This window comes from Anas acuta, chromosome 1 (assembly GCF_963932015.1).
Source record: "Anas acuta chromosome 1, bAnaAcu1.1, whole genome shotgun sequence".
NCBI classification, from domain to species: Eukaryota; Metazoa; Chordata; class Aves; order Anseriformes; family Anatidae; genus Anas; species Anas acuta.
The window spans coordinates 160,483,585-160,501,122 of record NC_088979.1 but is presented as its reverse complement, the minus strand read 5'-3'; the positions used below and the strand labels follow the sequence as shown (position 1 = coordinate 160,501,122).

Here is a 17,538-nt window from a genome sequence, read left to right as displayed (position 1 = left end):
TCAAAACAAAATAAAACTAAGCATACAGACATAGAAAATAAGCCTGCATTTTTGTCCTTAATTCTTATCCATTTTTTCATAACAAGTTCTGTAAAACTACAGCATGTCTCATACCAGAGGCATTTGTCATCCTTAAGTAAGAAGAAATCAGGAACAGAAATTCCTGCAAAGGACACAAACTCACTAGTTGTATATTCTGGGTCTGATCCTTTTCTTGCTCAGGAGTAATTCCATTAAAATCAATGGAGTTATGCATCTATAAACTCTGCTAATTGAAAGAAGAATCAAGACCTCTCAGTTCAGGGGTTTTGGTCAATTCAAGTGGAAATCTTCATGCTATTTTAAACTTTCTGGTAACCAGCAGAGTAAAATAGATATTTTACAGAGAAAATTTCATAACTCAACATGCAAATGATATTAAATATATTATAAAAATAATCTGGATGATTATGTGAAATTAATTTGGTTGTCAGTGACATTTTATACAATTTCTTTATTTTCTCCACAGGCAAAGGAACTTATAGTCTGAATTGTTCTCCTATTAGATGTGATACCTATTTATAATTTGCATTTCCATAACTATGCACTATACAAGCAGAAAATTTACAGGTGCTGAACATACCAGATACGTCCAACAGACATGCACTTTCTGTGCTGCCTTACGTACCTGGATCTTCTTGACCTCCCATTGATTTCAATGAAATGTCCATTTAAAAAACAGCAGCGCACAAGTATGCAGGGGGCTCCAGCAGTGAAGGGGTTAAAGGGCCTAAGGATAGAATACCCCATGAAAACAGCTGCACTGCTACAGCTCACCTTAATTTCAAACCAATACTCTACTAAAATTGCAGGCATTAACAAGAAAGATCAATGACTATGGTATCTATGGCACGCCATTTATATTTTCAAAGGATGTGTGGTATCTTACAGATGAGCTTTCCATGTGCATTTTGGTGTTATTTTTACTTTAGCTTTACAGTAAAGTGTGAAGACAAAATACAACTACACCTACCTGAAAGGCATTCTTACATTCATTAGTTCAGCGTATTTGCCCAGGACCTCCCAAGGGGCATGCAACTTCACAAAGATGATGTCACTGTTTGTTAGAGATGACTGCAAAAGAAAAAGAAAACAGCCACCACGGCTTACTTTTTCAGGTAAGAAATAAAGAAATCATGGGCGGTGTTCAATATTTATTCTTGTTTTGTGTCACCCCTCCCATTTCCTGATTCTTCCTCAAGCACATGGAGCTCTATAGGGATTTTGCCATCTTATTTTTCTTCTTGTTTTCTTCTGGTTTTACCTGTGACTCCCTTCTGGCCTGTACACACATTCACTGCTACTGTCTTCTTTCCTATGGGTTGTATGTAGTGTATAGAGGTTTTTATGCAGGATATTCACATCAGAGTATCTAGTACTTTTTAATAGTACTTTTTCAAGAAAGCTACAGCAGGTCAGTTGAAGCTGTATTTATTGAGAACACTGACAGTCAAATGTTAATACTGAAAGATAAATTTTTCAAATTCTAATGAAAATCAATGATATTCTCATAAATCTGCACTTAATACAGCCTGCAACAGCGAAATGTATCACATTAACAGGGACAACTACCACTGGCTGAATTTGAGGAATACCCAGGAAATGGGTGAAGGTCTACAGGCTTTAAGAAAAGGAAGGTGTGAGGACTGAGAAACCAGGCAAGAAATTTGTTAGTTTAGAGATTAGTTAGGCTTTAGGGATGATATCCTAGTCTTTTAGACATTGTAGTATATTCAATATTTCTCACATTCATTCTTAGCTATTACAACATACTGGGGGTATGTTGTACTTAAATCTGGTATCATTTATTTGGAAGCTGAAGTGACTATAAGGGTTGAAGGCTGACATTTGTATTCTTGATGTCTTGATTCTTCCCTCCACTACTCTGATAAATGTAGAAACTGTTTGAGTTGTAGTATGTTTGTACTTGGAGTAGCCAGAACATTATTGCTAGCAGTTAAGATACATATATATGACTTTTCTTAGCACAGACAAAAACAACAGACGAATACAAAACAAACCAATGACAACAATGAAACAGGAAAACAAAACAAAACCAAACAGTCATTACAGAGAAAACATTTTTTTAAACAAGTAGAATTTTTTGAGTCCTTAAAAATGGACACAGAGAAATATTTGTAGCCAAATTATTATTTAGCTGTAAGAAAAAAATGGATGTAGTGCATGGTAGAACAAGTGAATTTCTGGTATTAAAAACTTCAGAAAAAAATAATCTCACTGTTCTGTTGGTAACTTCCTGCAAAATATTTCAACATGAAATGATAGAACAGCAAAAAAATGCCCTCAAGAGAGTTGCATCAGAGACATTGAATTCAGCTGTAATCTTTCCATTGACTTCTATGGATTCCAAATCAGACCCTTAATGATGTTTTTCTTTATATTTTGAAAATTATCTTTAATTTGCCTATGAGACTTTAACAAGTAGATAACACAAAAACAAGACTACATTCTAAAATTTTACAGCAAACTACTCTCAAAGATGAGGTTCAGAATATTCAGTGCAAAGAAAGCATTCTTAATAAAACAATTTCTTACAGGAATATATTTTTAAAATTCTTATTAAACACACTAGCAAGGTGTATTCAGTTTACTTGAAACCTGATCCTCAAAATATAGAATCTTAGAATCATTCAGGTTGGAAAAGATCTCTAAGATGATCTGGTCCAACCTTTAACCTAGTACAGACAAGTCCACTACTAAACATGATAGAATGTCTTGTACAATAAAATTAAAATCACCACAGCCTGGCTTACAGATAGTTAACATACAATGAGTTTCAGTCCTCAGTTTCATCCATTTACTATTTTTCACAAGCTATAATTTTTTCCTCCTTCTTCCTGCTCACCTACTTCCTTTTTCAGTTGATCTGAAACAATCATACTATGTAATTCCTGAAAATACTAAATCAGTATTGAATAATCAAAAGTAGATGTTTTAGTAGCCCATACTTCAGTATCAGAGATATTCCTTAATTCCCAACCTTTCCGGCTTCACTGACGAATCACTTCTAGCACTGTATCATTGCTGCTAATCCCAGAATACAGGTAGCGCCATAGGCCCCTGTATAATAGACTTGCCCAACTAGCAAGACTATATTTCTCTTATATGACTAAGTTTGTACAGATACTGTGTTTCCAAAGAAAACAAATCTAACACAGATGTGCTCAAAAAGTAAGTACCATATTTCTCTGGTATCACTATGTAAGGAGTGGAAGAGGCTAATGTCGGGGCCATTTACATAACTCCAAAAGTATAAACATCTTCTTTAGCGAGTTACAGTCATCAGATAGGCCAAGGAAAATTTGTAAAGAAAGGGCAGGTTTTTCTTTTTCTGAAAACAGGCTTTCATGTCTAGAAACAGAGTGGTGTTAACTGCTGTTTTAATTTAAGTTCTGGTTATCAAACTCACGTGTACTCCCACAAGCATTCTAGGTCCAGGATTTAAAAATATATATCCACTATTGACCTGACTCTGTTCTTTCTGAAGTTATCATTGTAAGTCTGAATGGAAGAAAAGTTATGCTGACATTGAACACCTCTTGAAAAGCCCACGTTTTGCAGTATTTGCAGGCTCTTTCTCAGGATCAAGGCTGGAGATTAGTGTCCTTTGTCAAATATACTCTTGAACACTCTCCTCCCACAACAAAGACATTTTTGTTCATTATCAATAATATTGTCAAGTCTTTTTAAGACAAAAACAACTCATGTAGGAATTGGACTCATGTAGGACTCATGTTTGGGTGAGTGTAATTGTTTATTTGCCTTGAGGCTACTAGGCAGACAACTGCAAATATCAGTGCTCTAAGTTATGTATGTACATCAACAGGGAAAAGATGTGAAAGGAAAACAAACCAGGATTTACCATTAATGTGTTTTCCTTAACATAATTTAAGGAAACAAAACTCAGGACTGGGACTCCTCCCACATTTTAGTCTTCCTTATCAAAGTAAAAGAAGAGAAAAAGATTTTGTAACAGACCCAGCAACCAGACTTAAACTTTACCTCCATTAGGAAGACCAAACAAAGCCAACTTAAAAATCCAGAATGGGAATAGTGCCATAATTACTGGCAAACAGCTTATTTATGTTAGGAACAACATGCAGAAAAATCCAGAAAATAAGAGAAAATCAATGTCCTTCCCCTGATAACAGTCTCCTCTATATCAAGCTCCTTATGATGTCTCAGTACAGCGTATTAAATAGTAACTTCCATAAGTCCCACTTTTTGAAAATTACTGTTACGTTATTGGCACAGACTGATTTGCCATGTCAAGTGAATCAGGTGGAAAAAAAAAAACAAACCTCACCAAATATAGCTGATTAAATCATTCTTCCTCTGTAAAAACAAAGTAAATATAAATTCACAAAGGTAATTCCATAGAACTGGACAAGCAGCAGTGATGTTCTGCCAATACTTTTCAAAAGTGCGTACATTACCCCTAGGTAAGTACTTACATACTCTTAGTTAGGGCGGTGTTCAATATTTATTCTTGTTTTGTGTCACCCCTCCCATTTCCTGATTCTTCCTCAAGCACATGGAGCTCTATAGGGATTTTGCCATCTTATTTTTCTTCTTGTTTTCTTCTGGTTTTACCTGTGACTCCCTTCTGGCCTGTACACACATTCACTGCTACTGTCTTCTTTCCTATGGGTTGTATGTAGTGTATAGAGGTTTTTATGCAGGATATTCACATCAGAGTATCTAGTACTTTTTAATAGTACTTTTTCAAGAAAGCTACAGCAGGTCAGTTGAAGCTGTATTTATTGAGAACACTGACAGTCAAATGTTAATACTGAAAGATATACTGAGAGATTTTTCAAATTCTAATGAAAATCAATGATATTCTCATAAATCTGCACTTAGATCCATGTTCATGGATCTAAGGAAAGTAGTAAATAATAGTGCCAATATCTTTCAAATACCTCTTTACAATCACAGCACACGCTTGTTGAAAAAGTGGAATATATTGCTCACATTTAAACCAAGGTTTTAAGAGGTTTTTGACTTATGAGAAACTATATGGAAAGGAAGGAAGGAAGGAAGGGAGGGAGGGAGGGAGGGAGGGTTAACTAACTAATAGAAAGCTGTTAATAAAACAATTTTTACATGAAAGAACATGTATAAAATACAGAATGACTTGGTATAAGGAGACAGAGATAGGTGATTACAATTTAATATGAATTTGATATGATAATTTGATGATAGGGTAAAGTTTCATCTTTACTTAGCAAAATACTTCCAGAAGTTCAGCTTCACTGGAGTTAGTAATGCAAGCAGGTGACTGGCTATTGCCAGCATTCAGGCAATGTGTCATCTAATTCAGCTCAGAGCAGGTGTCATTGTTACAGTGCTTAATTTCTGGCATCAGCTGACAGAATCTCACTGCTGGAACAGAACAGAGTTAGTAACAAGGGGAAATGTTTGCAAATGCCCTTTCATGTAGACAAAAGTGTGAGTGGAGAGGGAACTTAAAGAACAGGGTAGGTTACCTCAGTAGAAGCAAAATGCAAATATTATCTCATTGCTCAAGTTTACTGTGCAACAATGAGCTTAGAGTCTTCAATAAAGAGATACAAATTACTTAGAGTTAAGAAACAGTGTGAGAAAGGGTGCCTTTAATCCTATCTAATGTCATCTGCATTCACTTAAAGTGGAGAGTATGAATGTCCCAGTAACGTAACATAGATGTAGTAAATCTACCACGGAAACAGTATTCTGACTTGGACTCCACTTCCTAGAGAAAGGATTAAAAATACCTGCAGCATGACCATCTTAATGGAAGAGGTTGAACTGTCTGTGAGGCAATGATAAAACATTTCTTGATAATCCCATTAGTAAATATTGAGTACAGGTTTGACATATGTGCATAAGATTTCTGTGACAAAATAGCTAATCACATGGATTTCATCTGACAAACAGTTGATGGGATTCATCTTTTAATTCTTCTGGACTGGAAGATAGTACAAACACGTGAAATTAATTATTTGCAAGTTTAAAAATTCAAATAGGTGAAACATCTGAGTAGAAGAATATATTTTTACTTATGTACACGTTATTTCATATTGACTTTTTACATGAGAGATCAGTTACACATTTCGATTTTAGATTTAAAATGTTAATATTTTATACAGTGATAGTTGAGATCATCAAACCTTTTTGTATTATGGGCCAAGAAAGGTCCCTTAAGTACAATGTTCTACTTTTAGCATCACAGGCTGTGAAAAATATATCGTGCAACTAAATTACATTTTATCAGGCACTTCCACAGTGATTTATCCCAAGTGTAAAATAAAAAAACAAAAACAAACAACATACAATATTTTCACAATATAGATATATGTCTCATTAATTATTTTTTGAAGTTTAAAATGCTTACATTTAATGAATTGTCTATAAAATATTCATATTTGCTTTTAGAGGCTTGTTGGAGAAGCATTGCTTTGACACAGAAAAAATTATTTTTGTCAAACAGTTAATTTCACAAACTTAATAATCAATCAAACACACAAAATGTGCAGGCAGGCTTAGTATAGCTTTTGCATACAAATTACCTAGAGGAACTGAACAAGATGCTTATCATATAATCATAGAATAAATGAAGTTGGAAGGGACCTCTGGAGGTCGTCTAGTCCAAACCCTGCTCAAAGCAGGGACAGCCACAACCACAACTGTGGTTGAATATCTCCATGGGTGGACACCTCACGACCTCTCTGGGCATCACAGCCACTCTGGATGTAAGGACCACAACTGGCCTTCCACATGGATGCAGAAGTGTTTGCAGCAGCACAGGTTCTGAGCACCTGCTAATGCTCCACCAAGATGAAGGCTTTTGTTTTTTCAACTTCCTTTTCAGGCTCTCTTAGTTCACACATTCAAGGAAGATAAGAATTACTTCTTATCAGGACACCTAAGTCTTTGATGTCAATGCTTTCCCTGTAGTTCTCAACTGCAGTCTGTATACCTTTCTATTTGCCAGTGTAATGCAAAATTCTTTCTCAAGAGAGATGCCAGTGAATTTAGCAAGACCACAGCTGAGGAAGATCCTAGTCCAGATTTCACTGTTAGGATAGAGGCTTTAGTGCAGACCACATGCCATAATGTAGCCCCAGGTTACTCAGGTCAGCTGCACACTCACAATGTGATATGATATTCCTCACATCGAGGGAGTAGCAGAGTCAGTGCATGCACCTGGCTGTGCAGGACAAACGTGATCTGAGACTGCTGCTTGACTCTGCTCTGCAAGAAAGGGAAAGTCTCAGAAGACCACTCTGACAGTACGTTCTCAGACGTAACACAGGTCCCCATTCCGCCAGGCAAAGGAAAAGCACCAGACAAAACATATGATCCAGTTAAATGAAGGAGAATGATGCCCATGAAGAACATGAATAATTACCAGTTACAGCTGCTCATAAACTCTGAGAGTTTGGGCAGCTCAGATGCTTGTTCCCCCAACCTACATCCCAGTTTTCTGTGCTTTATCTTACTGCTAGTATTATTAGAACTGGAAAGAGTTTGAGGAGCCATTTTTGGTAAGTCATTTTTCATTGTTTAACTCAATGCTGCAAAACTATTCTGTCTGGTTCATTTGAAGGCAGACACTGAGGAAGCCACTTTCCCATTCCTCTCTGCCATTATACAAGTAGTATATCCTTCAATAAGATGGCTATAGTGAATTTCTGAGCAACTGCACTCTGTAGTCTTACTAAAGATACCCAAGTTATCTGATACAATGATGGGGTGTAAACAACAATTCTACAAGGGAAGTTGTTTTGGAAACTTGCAAAAGCATACTGTAGAACAGCTGACTCTCCAGATACAACACCATTACTACATGAAAGGAAAGTGCTTTCCAAAGCAAAATACGATGGTGAGAATAGGCTTGATTACTGCTGTTCAGCTTCCAATTCAGATTACTGCACTTAGGTAGATTTACTTTTTTTTCCAAATCCCAAACCATGCTCAGACTGTGTAAGACTTCCTAAAAAAAATAAAATAAAATAAAAATAAAAAAATATATATATAAAACAACAAGAATTAAAGGCTAATCCATCCTAATGTTCTGGCTTCACCACATCAGTTTCATGTTGATCATGAAAATGAAATTTTAGAGTCTAGTGCAGAGAGGAAGTTCCTAATAATTGATAGTCTACATGATTTTTCATCTGTCTCTGCTCATCTAGGTTCATAGTAATTTGACTTCCATATTTAATTAAATCATCTGATGTTAAAAATACATACAATGGAAACAGAAGAAACATAAAAGTTTCTTAAGCAAACATAGCATAATTAGAAATTTATTGGAGACAGAAGATGAAATTGAAATATGTAATAGGATCTCTAAACCTAGAAGGAAGAATACTGGATCCTTTGTGCATTTCTGTACAAATCCCTTCATTTGCTAGATGTTCTTTAAATAAAACAGGGTAAATATATGATAAGGACAAATTATGGATTTCCTCTCTTCTCATTTGTCGTAATAAGGAAATATCCCTTCATGGCACAAGCTACTGACAAGGCAGATGCCTAAACACTAGCTCCAGTTCTAAACAATTATTGCCATTCATAATATGCCTATTGGCATAAGGCGCTTGATGAAAACACCTCCCATATGACACAGAAAAGCAAAGCAGCACCAGATGTAGCCCAGTATTTTAATGGTTTGGGTAAATGGGATAGAGGACAAGGATGATTTGCTCTCCTAGTTCAGAGCTCTTACATGAAGATATAGCTAGTGGTGTAGAAAACAAACAAATCTTTTTTTATTTATTTATTTTTTTTTTAATTTGCCTGAATGCCAACATCATCATCAAATGAGGTAATGTTATTTTTGATCTGCTTACATATGTTTCAATGTGATGAAGCTAACCCTAAAATTGTTTGCTGAATAATGCTAAAATATAAGATCTCTATATCACAATGAAACCAAGACTTCAAGTAATACATACACTGGCAAAGAGTCCCCCCTCCAAATTCTCTTGCTCCATCAAAACCACCATAAAAATATCTTTGCTTAATAGACAGTCTCATCTTTTTCTACAGATGAAGAAATATTCATTCTGTTTAAGAAGTCTTCAGCTAGCAAAAGGCAGACTGTTCAGAATAGGAAAGTGCAAACATCTATGTTATCTATTGAGAGAATTAACACTGTATAAAGGTTTCTAGAATCTTTTATTTTGCCCACTTTACATAGAGGGGTTGTGTCACTAAGGGCTGCAGCAGAGAAATCACAGTCCAAAGGTGGAACAGAAGACATCAAAGTGCTTTTTATCTCTGTAGTATTATTTAGATACTCTTATTCAGAGTAGAACTTTGGTGTAGAATTGAAATACCACCTATCATACCTCTAAAACCAATAGATTTGGTATACTTACAACAATCTGTTTTATTCTCTTGTATGGGGAAGTGTAAAAATACAAATTGAAAAGGAAACTAAGATAAAATTCCATTTCAATTAATAATCCCAGTCTTTCTATACACTTTGTAAATGCAATATAATTAGACTTTTTCTTCTATAACTAAGATTTCCTGACTGGAAAATTACAATTCCATTAGATTAGATCTCTGAAAAGAGTCAATATGACTCATACACCAAGGGCCCTGTAACTTATAATTCAATCATTTTGTTGAAAGGGATTTGTTTAAAACCAAAAGCTGGGCCTAATGAATATTGGAAAATATATTTTAAAAATGGGGGAAAATTCCATTATTTCTACAGCAGTAGACAATGGGAAGAAATTATCCAAACTACAGAAAACTTTCTCAATATATCACCACTTAAGGAATTATAATTGTTAATACACTGCAGGCTGTTCTTCCATATATTTTAAATACAGAAATTTTAGTATGTCCAAGAAATGCAGTGTAGAAATGTTATATTTTGAACCATTTTTGATTAACCTTTATAGAGACACTATGCTTCTGCTGTAGAAACACCTATACCCTCAGGTATGATATCTTTCACACATGACAATATATTAGCGAATTTGTTAAGAAAGAAATGGTATTAAAACTGTATGGCACATACTTTTCTCTGTTCTTGCTAGTAGTTACTGAAAGGTGTACAACTGAATTGTTATCATCTCAGTAATAAAACTGATGAATTTATTTCCTAAAATAATCTCCTTGCCCTACTCTCCACAATTGCCATATTGCTTTCCAAAGAAAAATATAATAATAATAATAAAAGCAAACAAAATGAGTTCTGCAGTGTAACATTTTAAAGCAGCTCCTCTCCCACCTTTCTGTCTTACACACACACAACACCTGACAAATGTTTCCCACTGCTATATTTGTTTCCACTTGCAGAATCCCATCTCTCTCTCTTACGTGTCTCCTCCTCATCAGTGTGTCACTTTTCTCTCACCAGGTTCCCTCACACCACCACAGAAGGCTACTTCTCCTGCTGATCACTCTCTGACTGCACCATAACTCTAACAGATGTACGAAGGAGGCAGTTCCAACATCAGACCTCATCTAATTACATAGTTACAACCTCCGGAGTGTAATTTTTTTTTTTTTTTTGAGCTGGAGGAAAATTGTATTAAACGAACTTATGTAAGATTTCACAAACTACCAAGATATGGACCAATTAAAGAAGGAAAGTCAGAGAAGGACAATAAGAATGATCATGAGTTTTGGGAAACTTGACTTAGAGAAAAAAAAGGTAAAGAACTGGGATGATCCAAAATACAGAAGAAAATGCTAAGCAGATAACAGTATGTTTTTTTTTTTTTTATCATTATTATTAATTTTTTTATTTATAAAATATGTTACAAGTAGTTGTGACTAGGAAGGGAATGAACTGCTCTCCACCTTCTGAATGAGGCAAGAAATAACAGGATTAAATTGTAGCAAGTAAGATTTAGGCCAGATACAGAGAAAAAAAAAATCAGTCTGAACACTGCTGAAACATTAGAGTGATTTGTAAAGGAAGGCTTCTGACATTAAGGCAAAGGTTAGACAAACTCTTGGCAGTGTGTTGCTGTCCTGCCCTTGGAGCTGTGGGAGCCCTCCAGTCTCCTCTACTGTAATTTGCTAGAGGATCAAGTAGTTTTTAAAATGTTATAAAATCAAACCTCTCTTATTTGGCATTGTTTATCTTTATACAGCCCTGGAAGATGTGATAATACAAGGTCAATGAAACAGAGTATGTCATCATAAGAAATAATACACTAGGAAACATGAACATAGCATGAACCAAGTACTAGGAAAAAAAAAAAAAAAAGGCAATTCAGAGACCAAATAGTGGTTAAATTTCCTTTTCAAAGGCACAGATCTGAAGGGGAGGTTCTGTGCTCAACACAACTACCTCTCGGATTTAGCTGTGCCAAAAAAGCTGTGAAGCCTTGAAGTGTTGTTAGGGCTGAGTTAATAAGTAGGGTTTCCATTGCCAAGGGAAGCAAAGAATTTTCTAAATGGAGCCAGAACAATAAATAGCAGTGCTGGAGACTGAGACACCTCTGGTATATTTGGTATAAATCCCTGACATTCCTAACAGGAACAGGATGTAGAAGAAATGTGGGAATGTTTGAAAGAAGATGAGAGGTTCAGCCTTGGAAAAAAGGCAGGGCTAAGAAGCAAACTCAAAGCGCTCCACAGGACAAGCCAGTGCTGGGAGACCCAGAGGGGGAGAGGCAGGACAGAAAGAATTCCTTAGTTCCTCCGGTGTGGCTGAGACAATGGCTCAAGCAGGAAGACCTTTAAGTGTTAAGTATGAGCTAAAAGTATTGTTTGCCATATTCTCTGCTTAAGTTCCAGTACCTAATCCTTTGCTAAAATGTGTTTGCACGTTATTATTATTATTATTAGGTATTTATTGTAACCTCAGATGAATCTGAAAAGACCAAGGAATAGCACCTTCCCAAAAGCAACAGATACAACTGAAATGGGTCCACATGTCCCATCTAATACCAGTCTCAGATTTCCAGGAGTGGGGATGTGGGGCTGGAAGGATCATAGGTGCTTGTGAGTGTTAGAAATGGGGAAAAAATCCTATATCATGTTCCCATGTGGCTGTTAACAAACTATGTGCTGGAAAGAAAGCAGAAGTAAAGAGAACTCCTGACTCTGGAGAAATTACAACTGTCACCCATCCACCACACTGTTTTGTTTTCACCCTTCTAATATCTAAATTTTGAATGTAATTTGTCTGCAGTACTTTCTGTGGAATATAGTATTATTTTACTTACAATCATAATGAACTTCTGAGATCTCCAAGTTCTGTAGGCTTCAAGATCAAAATTAAGAGGTTAAAGGCATTAGAAAGATATCTTCCCTTTGTTAAAGACATACCTCAGACCACTTATCTAATTGTGCTTCCTCTAATCAGAGTAAGTAAAACGGCTGTGTGGTGAACCTGAATACAAAGGCTGCTGTCAGTTCTTTTCTGTATCAGGGTTCTAGTCAGGGCTGTAGGAAGTCTGGTTTTCTTTTATATTAAACAGTATCTGACGTAAAATTTCCTTACAGGTAATCCAGTAAATAAATTCTGAATAAAATCAGTAAATAAAGACTTTTGCTAGGTATACATAGTTAGTCCTATGGGAACATTTCAGTGATCAGCTGTGATGACATTTAAGAGAACTGCATTTTGTTTCAACATGGAACTGAACAAATTACATGAAAAGGAAGCAAATTGAACACAATTTGTAAAAATGTGTAGTTAAACACATGAAAAAATTCAATTTGATTTAACTTCAAAAGTTATAGTACACATGTAATAGCATGTTTTCATGTGTTTCTGGATTTTATAAGCACTTTTAAACATTCTGTTGTCTTTTTTTCCCCCCATTTTCTTTTTTGCAAAGCTAAATCTTTCTAATCATCTATCATGGCTAAACTATCAAACACCTAATTTTGAAACTGTTAAAAAAAGTTTTCACTTTTTTTTTTCTTAGCTAAAATTGGTTGCCGCCTGACTTTACTGCTAACACATTTGTCTTTACAGTGGGGCTGTCCTACCTGCATCACATTATAGTGTATTGCTGTAAAGAAACATCAGCTTCTTTAGCTCATGTCCAGGAGAAGAATGCAATCCCAGCTTGGGGCATCACTCCTGAGTTTTAATGCTGTGATATTACATATCCAATAATGTGCAGTGTTATGGTTATGAAAGCTTCATCTCTGGTTTTGCTAGTGATTTCTTGGGCAAGTGGATGTTTTCTCTGTGCAGTTTTTCTTCAGCACTGAAATGGGAAAATGGGAATGACACTTCCCCACAGTAGTGATGTGCAGACCCTGAATAGGTGCTCTGTAAGTGCTTTGAGGGCCATCTTGTAAACAGTAGATTTGGAAATGGACTTTCATTCCCTCTCTCCTTCACTATCTTCAGTTATGCCATACTTCATATATATATAAGATTTATTTTAAGATGGTAAGGGCTTGTGCGATATTTCTAAATGTATTTTATAATTTTTTTTTAATACATATGGGAGCTATACAGTGAGAAGGTGTCTTTTTTACTTGTCTGTCATGAATCAATGAAGATATACCTCCATATCTTGACACTAGCTTCTTAATGCTTAATAACCATCATCTTTCTCCCCCTCTACTCCAAAACTCCAATATGTTCATCTTCCGCATATCATTTTTACTTTGTGCCTTTTGGCTGGTGTAATGCATTAGAAACACACATGGATTCTGTTTCCTCTTGCAACACAGACAAAAAAATGTCCAATATTTAAATGTAACTGACATAGACAGCACTCATCAGTTCACAGTCAAAAAAGCATAGAATAGGAGATGTCAAATATTGGAAAATCTGTAGAAGCATGGTTTGGGGGGATGGATGTAGAATTGAATGTTAAGTTGTCTTACAATTCTGTTTGCTGTTTGTTTTGCACTCTACCAGTGTGGTGGTGACCCTACAGTTCATAGATCTACTCATGTAAAGCTCTAGATATCACCTGGGGACAAGAAGAACAGAAACATTTATCTTTAGAAGTTTAAAGTTATGTTGTGTGCCATATATCTGACCCAGTTTCCTCTGCTGGACACTGGCAAGCTGATACATTTGCATCAAAACTCTGGTTCTATCATGGCTCTAAATCCACTAATCCTGAGAAGTTGCCTAAAGGCTTAGTCCTGAAGAGCAGACATCACAGGTGTGTTTCAGGAGGACTATGTTTAGAAGTCTGCACTGGAGAGGAACAGGCACCTTCAGGGTACAATTCACTTGTTCTATTTTAGCCTTCCATCCTAGATTGAAATGAATTGCTGCCCAGAAGGACCTGTTACTTCCCAGCCAGATATTTATTTTGCAAACAGCCACAGTCAAGAAGATTTTTTTTTCTTCCTCTTTTGGGTCTCTGTACCTTATTTTCACTGGGTCCCCCATTACCTTCCTTCCTCATCATCCACCCCAACTTCTGCAGTAGTGTAGATAATGCTAGTTCCTATAACCACCTTCATGGGTGGCTCTAATTCACGCTTCTATGAATTTCTGAAACTAATAAAATCCATAAACTAATAATAAAATCCATCAAAAAACAAAAAGGTTGTTGACCCTAGGTACTCTATATAGAGTGCAAGCTTCCATCCAGACAATTGCTGTTTCAGGACATTTGTTTATCCCAGTGCTCTCTCAGCAATCCAGTTTCCAATAGCAGTGGCACTCATAGTACAAAATCAAGAACATGACGGGCCAGGTTGTGTTCTGCATTGAGCTACATATACAGACAAACAACAACAACAACAACAAACTTCCAGCTAGCACTTCTATGGCAGTAAGAGTGCTTGAGCTTCTCCAGATTACCCAGAAAGTGTGGTCACAGATCTGATTATTAATTTGTGAAGGACATAGGCACAGAAGTTTAGGAATGGAAAGACAAGTTCCTAAGTGGAGAAGAACATATAAAAAGAAGTGCGTGGTTCTGGGAATTTCTGGAAGTTAGGCTAACATAAACTAAAACTGGGTCAATAGCTATCTTTCACTTAAGACAAATGTAAATAGTATCTGAGATCCTCTATGGAATGGATATATATATAAATAAATGAGAAAAAAAAAAAAAGAGCAAAGTAAGCAGGAGGTTGAACTACGCACCTCCTGAGGTCTTTTCCAAAACCAATTATACTAAAATTATATAAAAGTACAGGGAAAGAACCAGTCCTCTGGACTAGGCATGACTGCTTTGTGATATACAAACAAACTTGAGAGACACAATTCACTGCTTACCTAGTCAGCAGAGGTAGATGTGCATGGACTGGGAGAGGGAAAAAAATCACAGTTGTAAAGAAACAGAGCTGGTGAAGAAAATGATCCTAAGAAAACCCTTTAGGGAGAGAACTTTTTGCCTCAGAGCTGGCTGACAATTGTTCAGTATTATGAGCAAATAAAGCATCTTCCATGTGATTCCACTTCTAAGGAAACTTTATACATTTGTTTTACATTTCTTTTCAACAAACAAGATTGCAACAAAGGGAGAAAAAACTTCCTTCTGCTTTTCACTCCCTGGTCAAAATAGTGTGCAGGGTCCTTAACTGCTTCATAACATGGTGAAGGAATTTACAGGCCTAATCTGTAGAATAGTAGAGCTATTAGTAGCTGTACTAATTAGTAGCACTACTACTAGTAGCTCTAGAGTTGTAATAGTAGAATAAGGCTAGTAGATAAGTAGATAAGGCCATCAAACTAAGGTCTGTTTCAAAAGAGTTTCATATGCCTGCATTACAACAGATCAGAAAATGATGCATGTAAACATGCCTGCATAGCTTTCTCCTAAAAGTGGACAGCTTCTATCTTATATAAATAAAAAAAAAATGTATTACAGTAATGTATTTTATTGATGTTTGGTAATTGAGAAAATCAGATGTGAACAATTATTGGAATCATAAGAATGTCTTAAGTGTCTCATTTAAATTGATATTTTAAAGGGAATGGCCTGAATAAAAAAGGTAGTATTAGACTGATTAAAAAGACTTCATGTAATCTTCCTCTCTCTCACACACACAAATAATAAGAAAAGAGATGAAGGTCAAAATATATTCATTAGAATTTAGGAACTACCAGTCACTACCAGTCAAGCAAATAAACTTGCTGATATACTGCTTTTTTCCTTCTGAAACTAAGCCAATTAAACTAAAAATGTAAAAAGAATACACTAAAATCAGATGAATGGGTTGTAACAGCTCATTATGGAAGATAATTTTCCAACCAATTTAATTTTAAAACCTAAATTCGAACTCTTACATTTTCTACATCATGAAAAGGTTTATATTCAATGATAGGTATGTCACTTCAGAAACACAGAAAGATGTAGGAAAGCTATATACTTCTACTTCTTATGTACTAAAGTATGTGAAAATCCTTGATTATAGAACCCTTATAACCAGCATATAATGACATTTTTTCAAAATATGATATTTATGAACCAACCTGAGAGAAGGTAAAAAAAAAAGACAAAAAACAAAACAAAACAAAACTCAAAAGCACCCACGCCACTACCACAAAAAAAAATAAATAAATAAAAAAAAAGCACACAGAAAACAAAGAGAAAATTTCCCCAAATCTAGCAGTCATTAAAAATAATGGTAATTTTGCATATTACAAGATAGAGTCATATTTTCAAAGTTCCAAATTTACATGTCTCTATTGTTTTCTTCTGTATTCATTCATTTTCAGTGTTGGGGTTTTATTCTTTTTTAATAGTTTTGAATTTTAAACAGATTAAAGAGATTGTTGTTACAAAAGTAACCTCAAAGGTCTTATATTAGTGCTTGACAATGGAGACTTCAGAAAGGAGAATCAATCTTTTTTCTTATAAAAGGAAATATCTACTTGAGACATAACAGAAACAACAAGCTATACCTAAGAAAAGTAGTAAGTACTGCACCATGAAACTCTTCAAGAGGAAAGAAATGGGTTTTTAAATTGTTCCACCTACAAGGCACTTTCATAGATTCTTTCAAAAGCTTTCATGTGTAAATACAAAAGTTGTCTGTATACAGAAGAGAGTTTTGTAAATTAGATAAGACTTCAAACAGAGGGACATGACTAATTGGAACAGAGATTTCAGTCAATGGGCTATCTCAGAAACGTTATTTCCTCAGCTTTATTAAACTGAATTTACAACATCACTTCATTACCAGTCTGAAACGGCAAGAAACGAATACATATATACACAGTGAATAATGTTGGTTTTAATTTGGGTCCAGAGAGCCATAAACTGAAACATCTTTTTCAATAAAGTCTGAGAACTGAGGTCATTTAACTAGCTCTACTTGTGAGGCTGCTACTGCAATTTAAATACAGTTAATCCAAGGCGCACAGCACCAGTGCTCCACTCACTCCATGACTGAGCTAACCTGGCATACCAAAGAATGTAAGTGGCTGATGAGAGGACTTGGAGCCCCTGTTCCAAGAGTCTTTTCAAAACAAGCTCAATGCCAAAATCGGCAACACAAAATGAGAACCTGAAACACACTCCTGGCATTTCCATATACTCTGTCTTTCTGTTCCCTACAGACAGCCCTAGATTTCTG

The 17,538-nt window shown here is 35.6% G+C and overlaps 1 protein-coding gene across 3 annotated transcripts in view; it reads right to left on the bottom strand.

The window, feature by feature from the left end:
• The window catches only part of ANO4 (anoctamin 4), a 218,042-nt gene that overhangs the window by 69,154 nt on the left and 131,350 nt on the right, over positions 1-17,538 (bottom strand). For all 3 annotated transcript variants that reach the window (XM_068668871.1, XM_068668870.1, XM_068668872.1), the window contains 2 exons: positions 1,013-1,113; positions 668-769 (listed from right to left, as the gene is read on the bottom strand). In XM_068668871.1, coding sequence (XP_068524972.1) covers positions 668-769; positions 1,013-1,113 — 203 coding nt within the window. The remainder of the gene's footprint in view (positions 1-667; positions 770-1,012; positions 1,114-17,538) is intronic.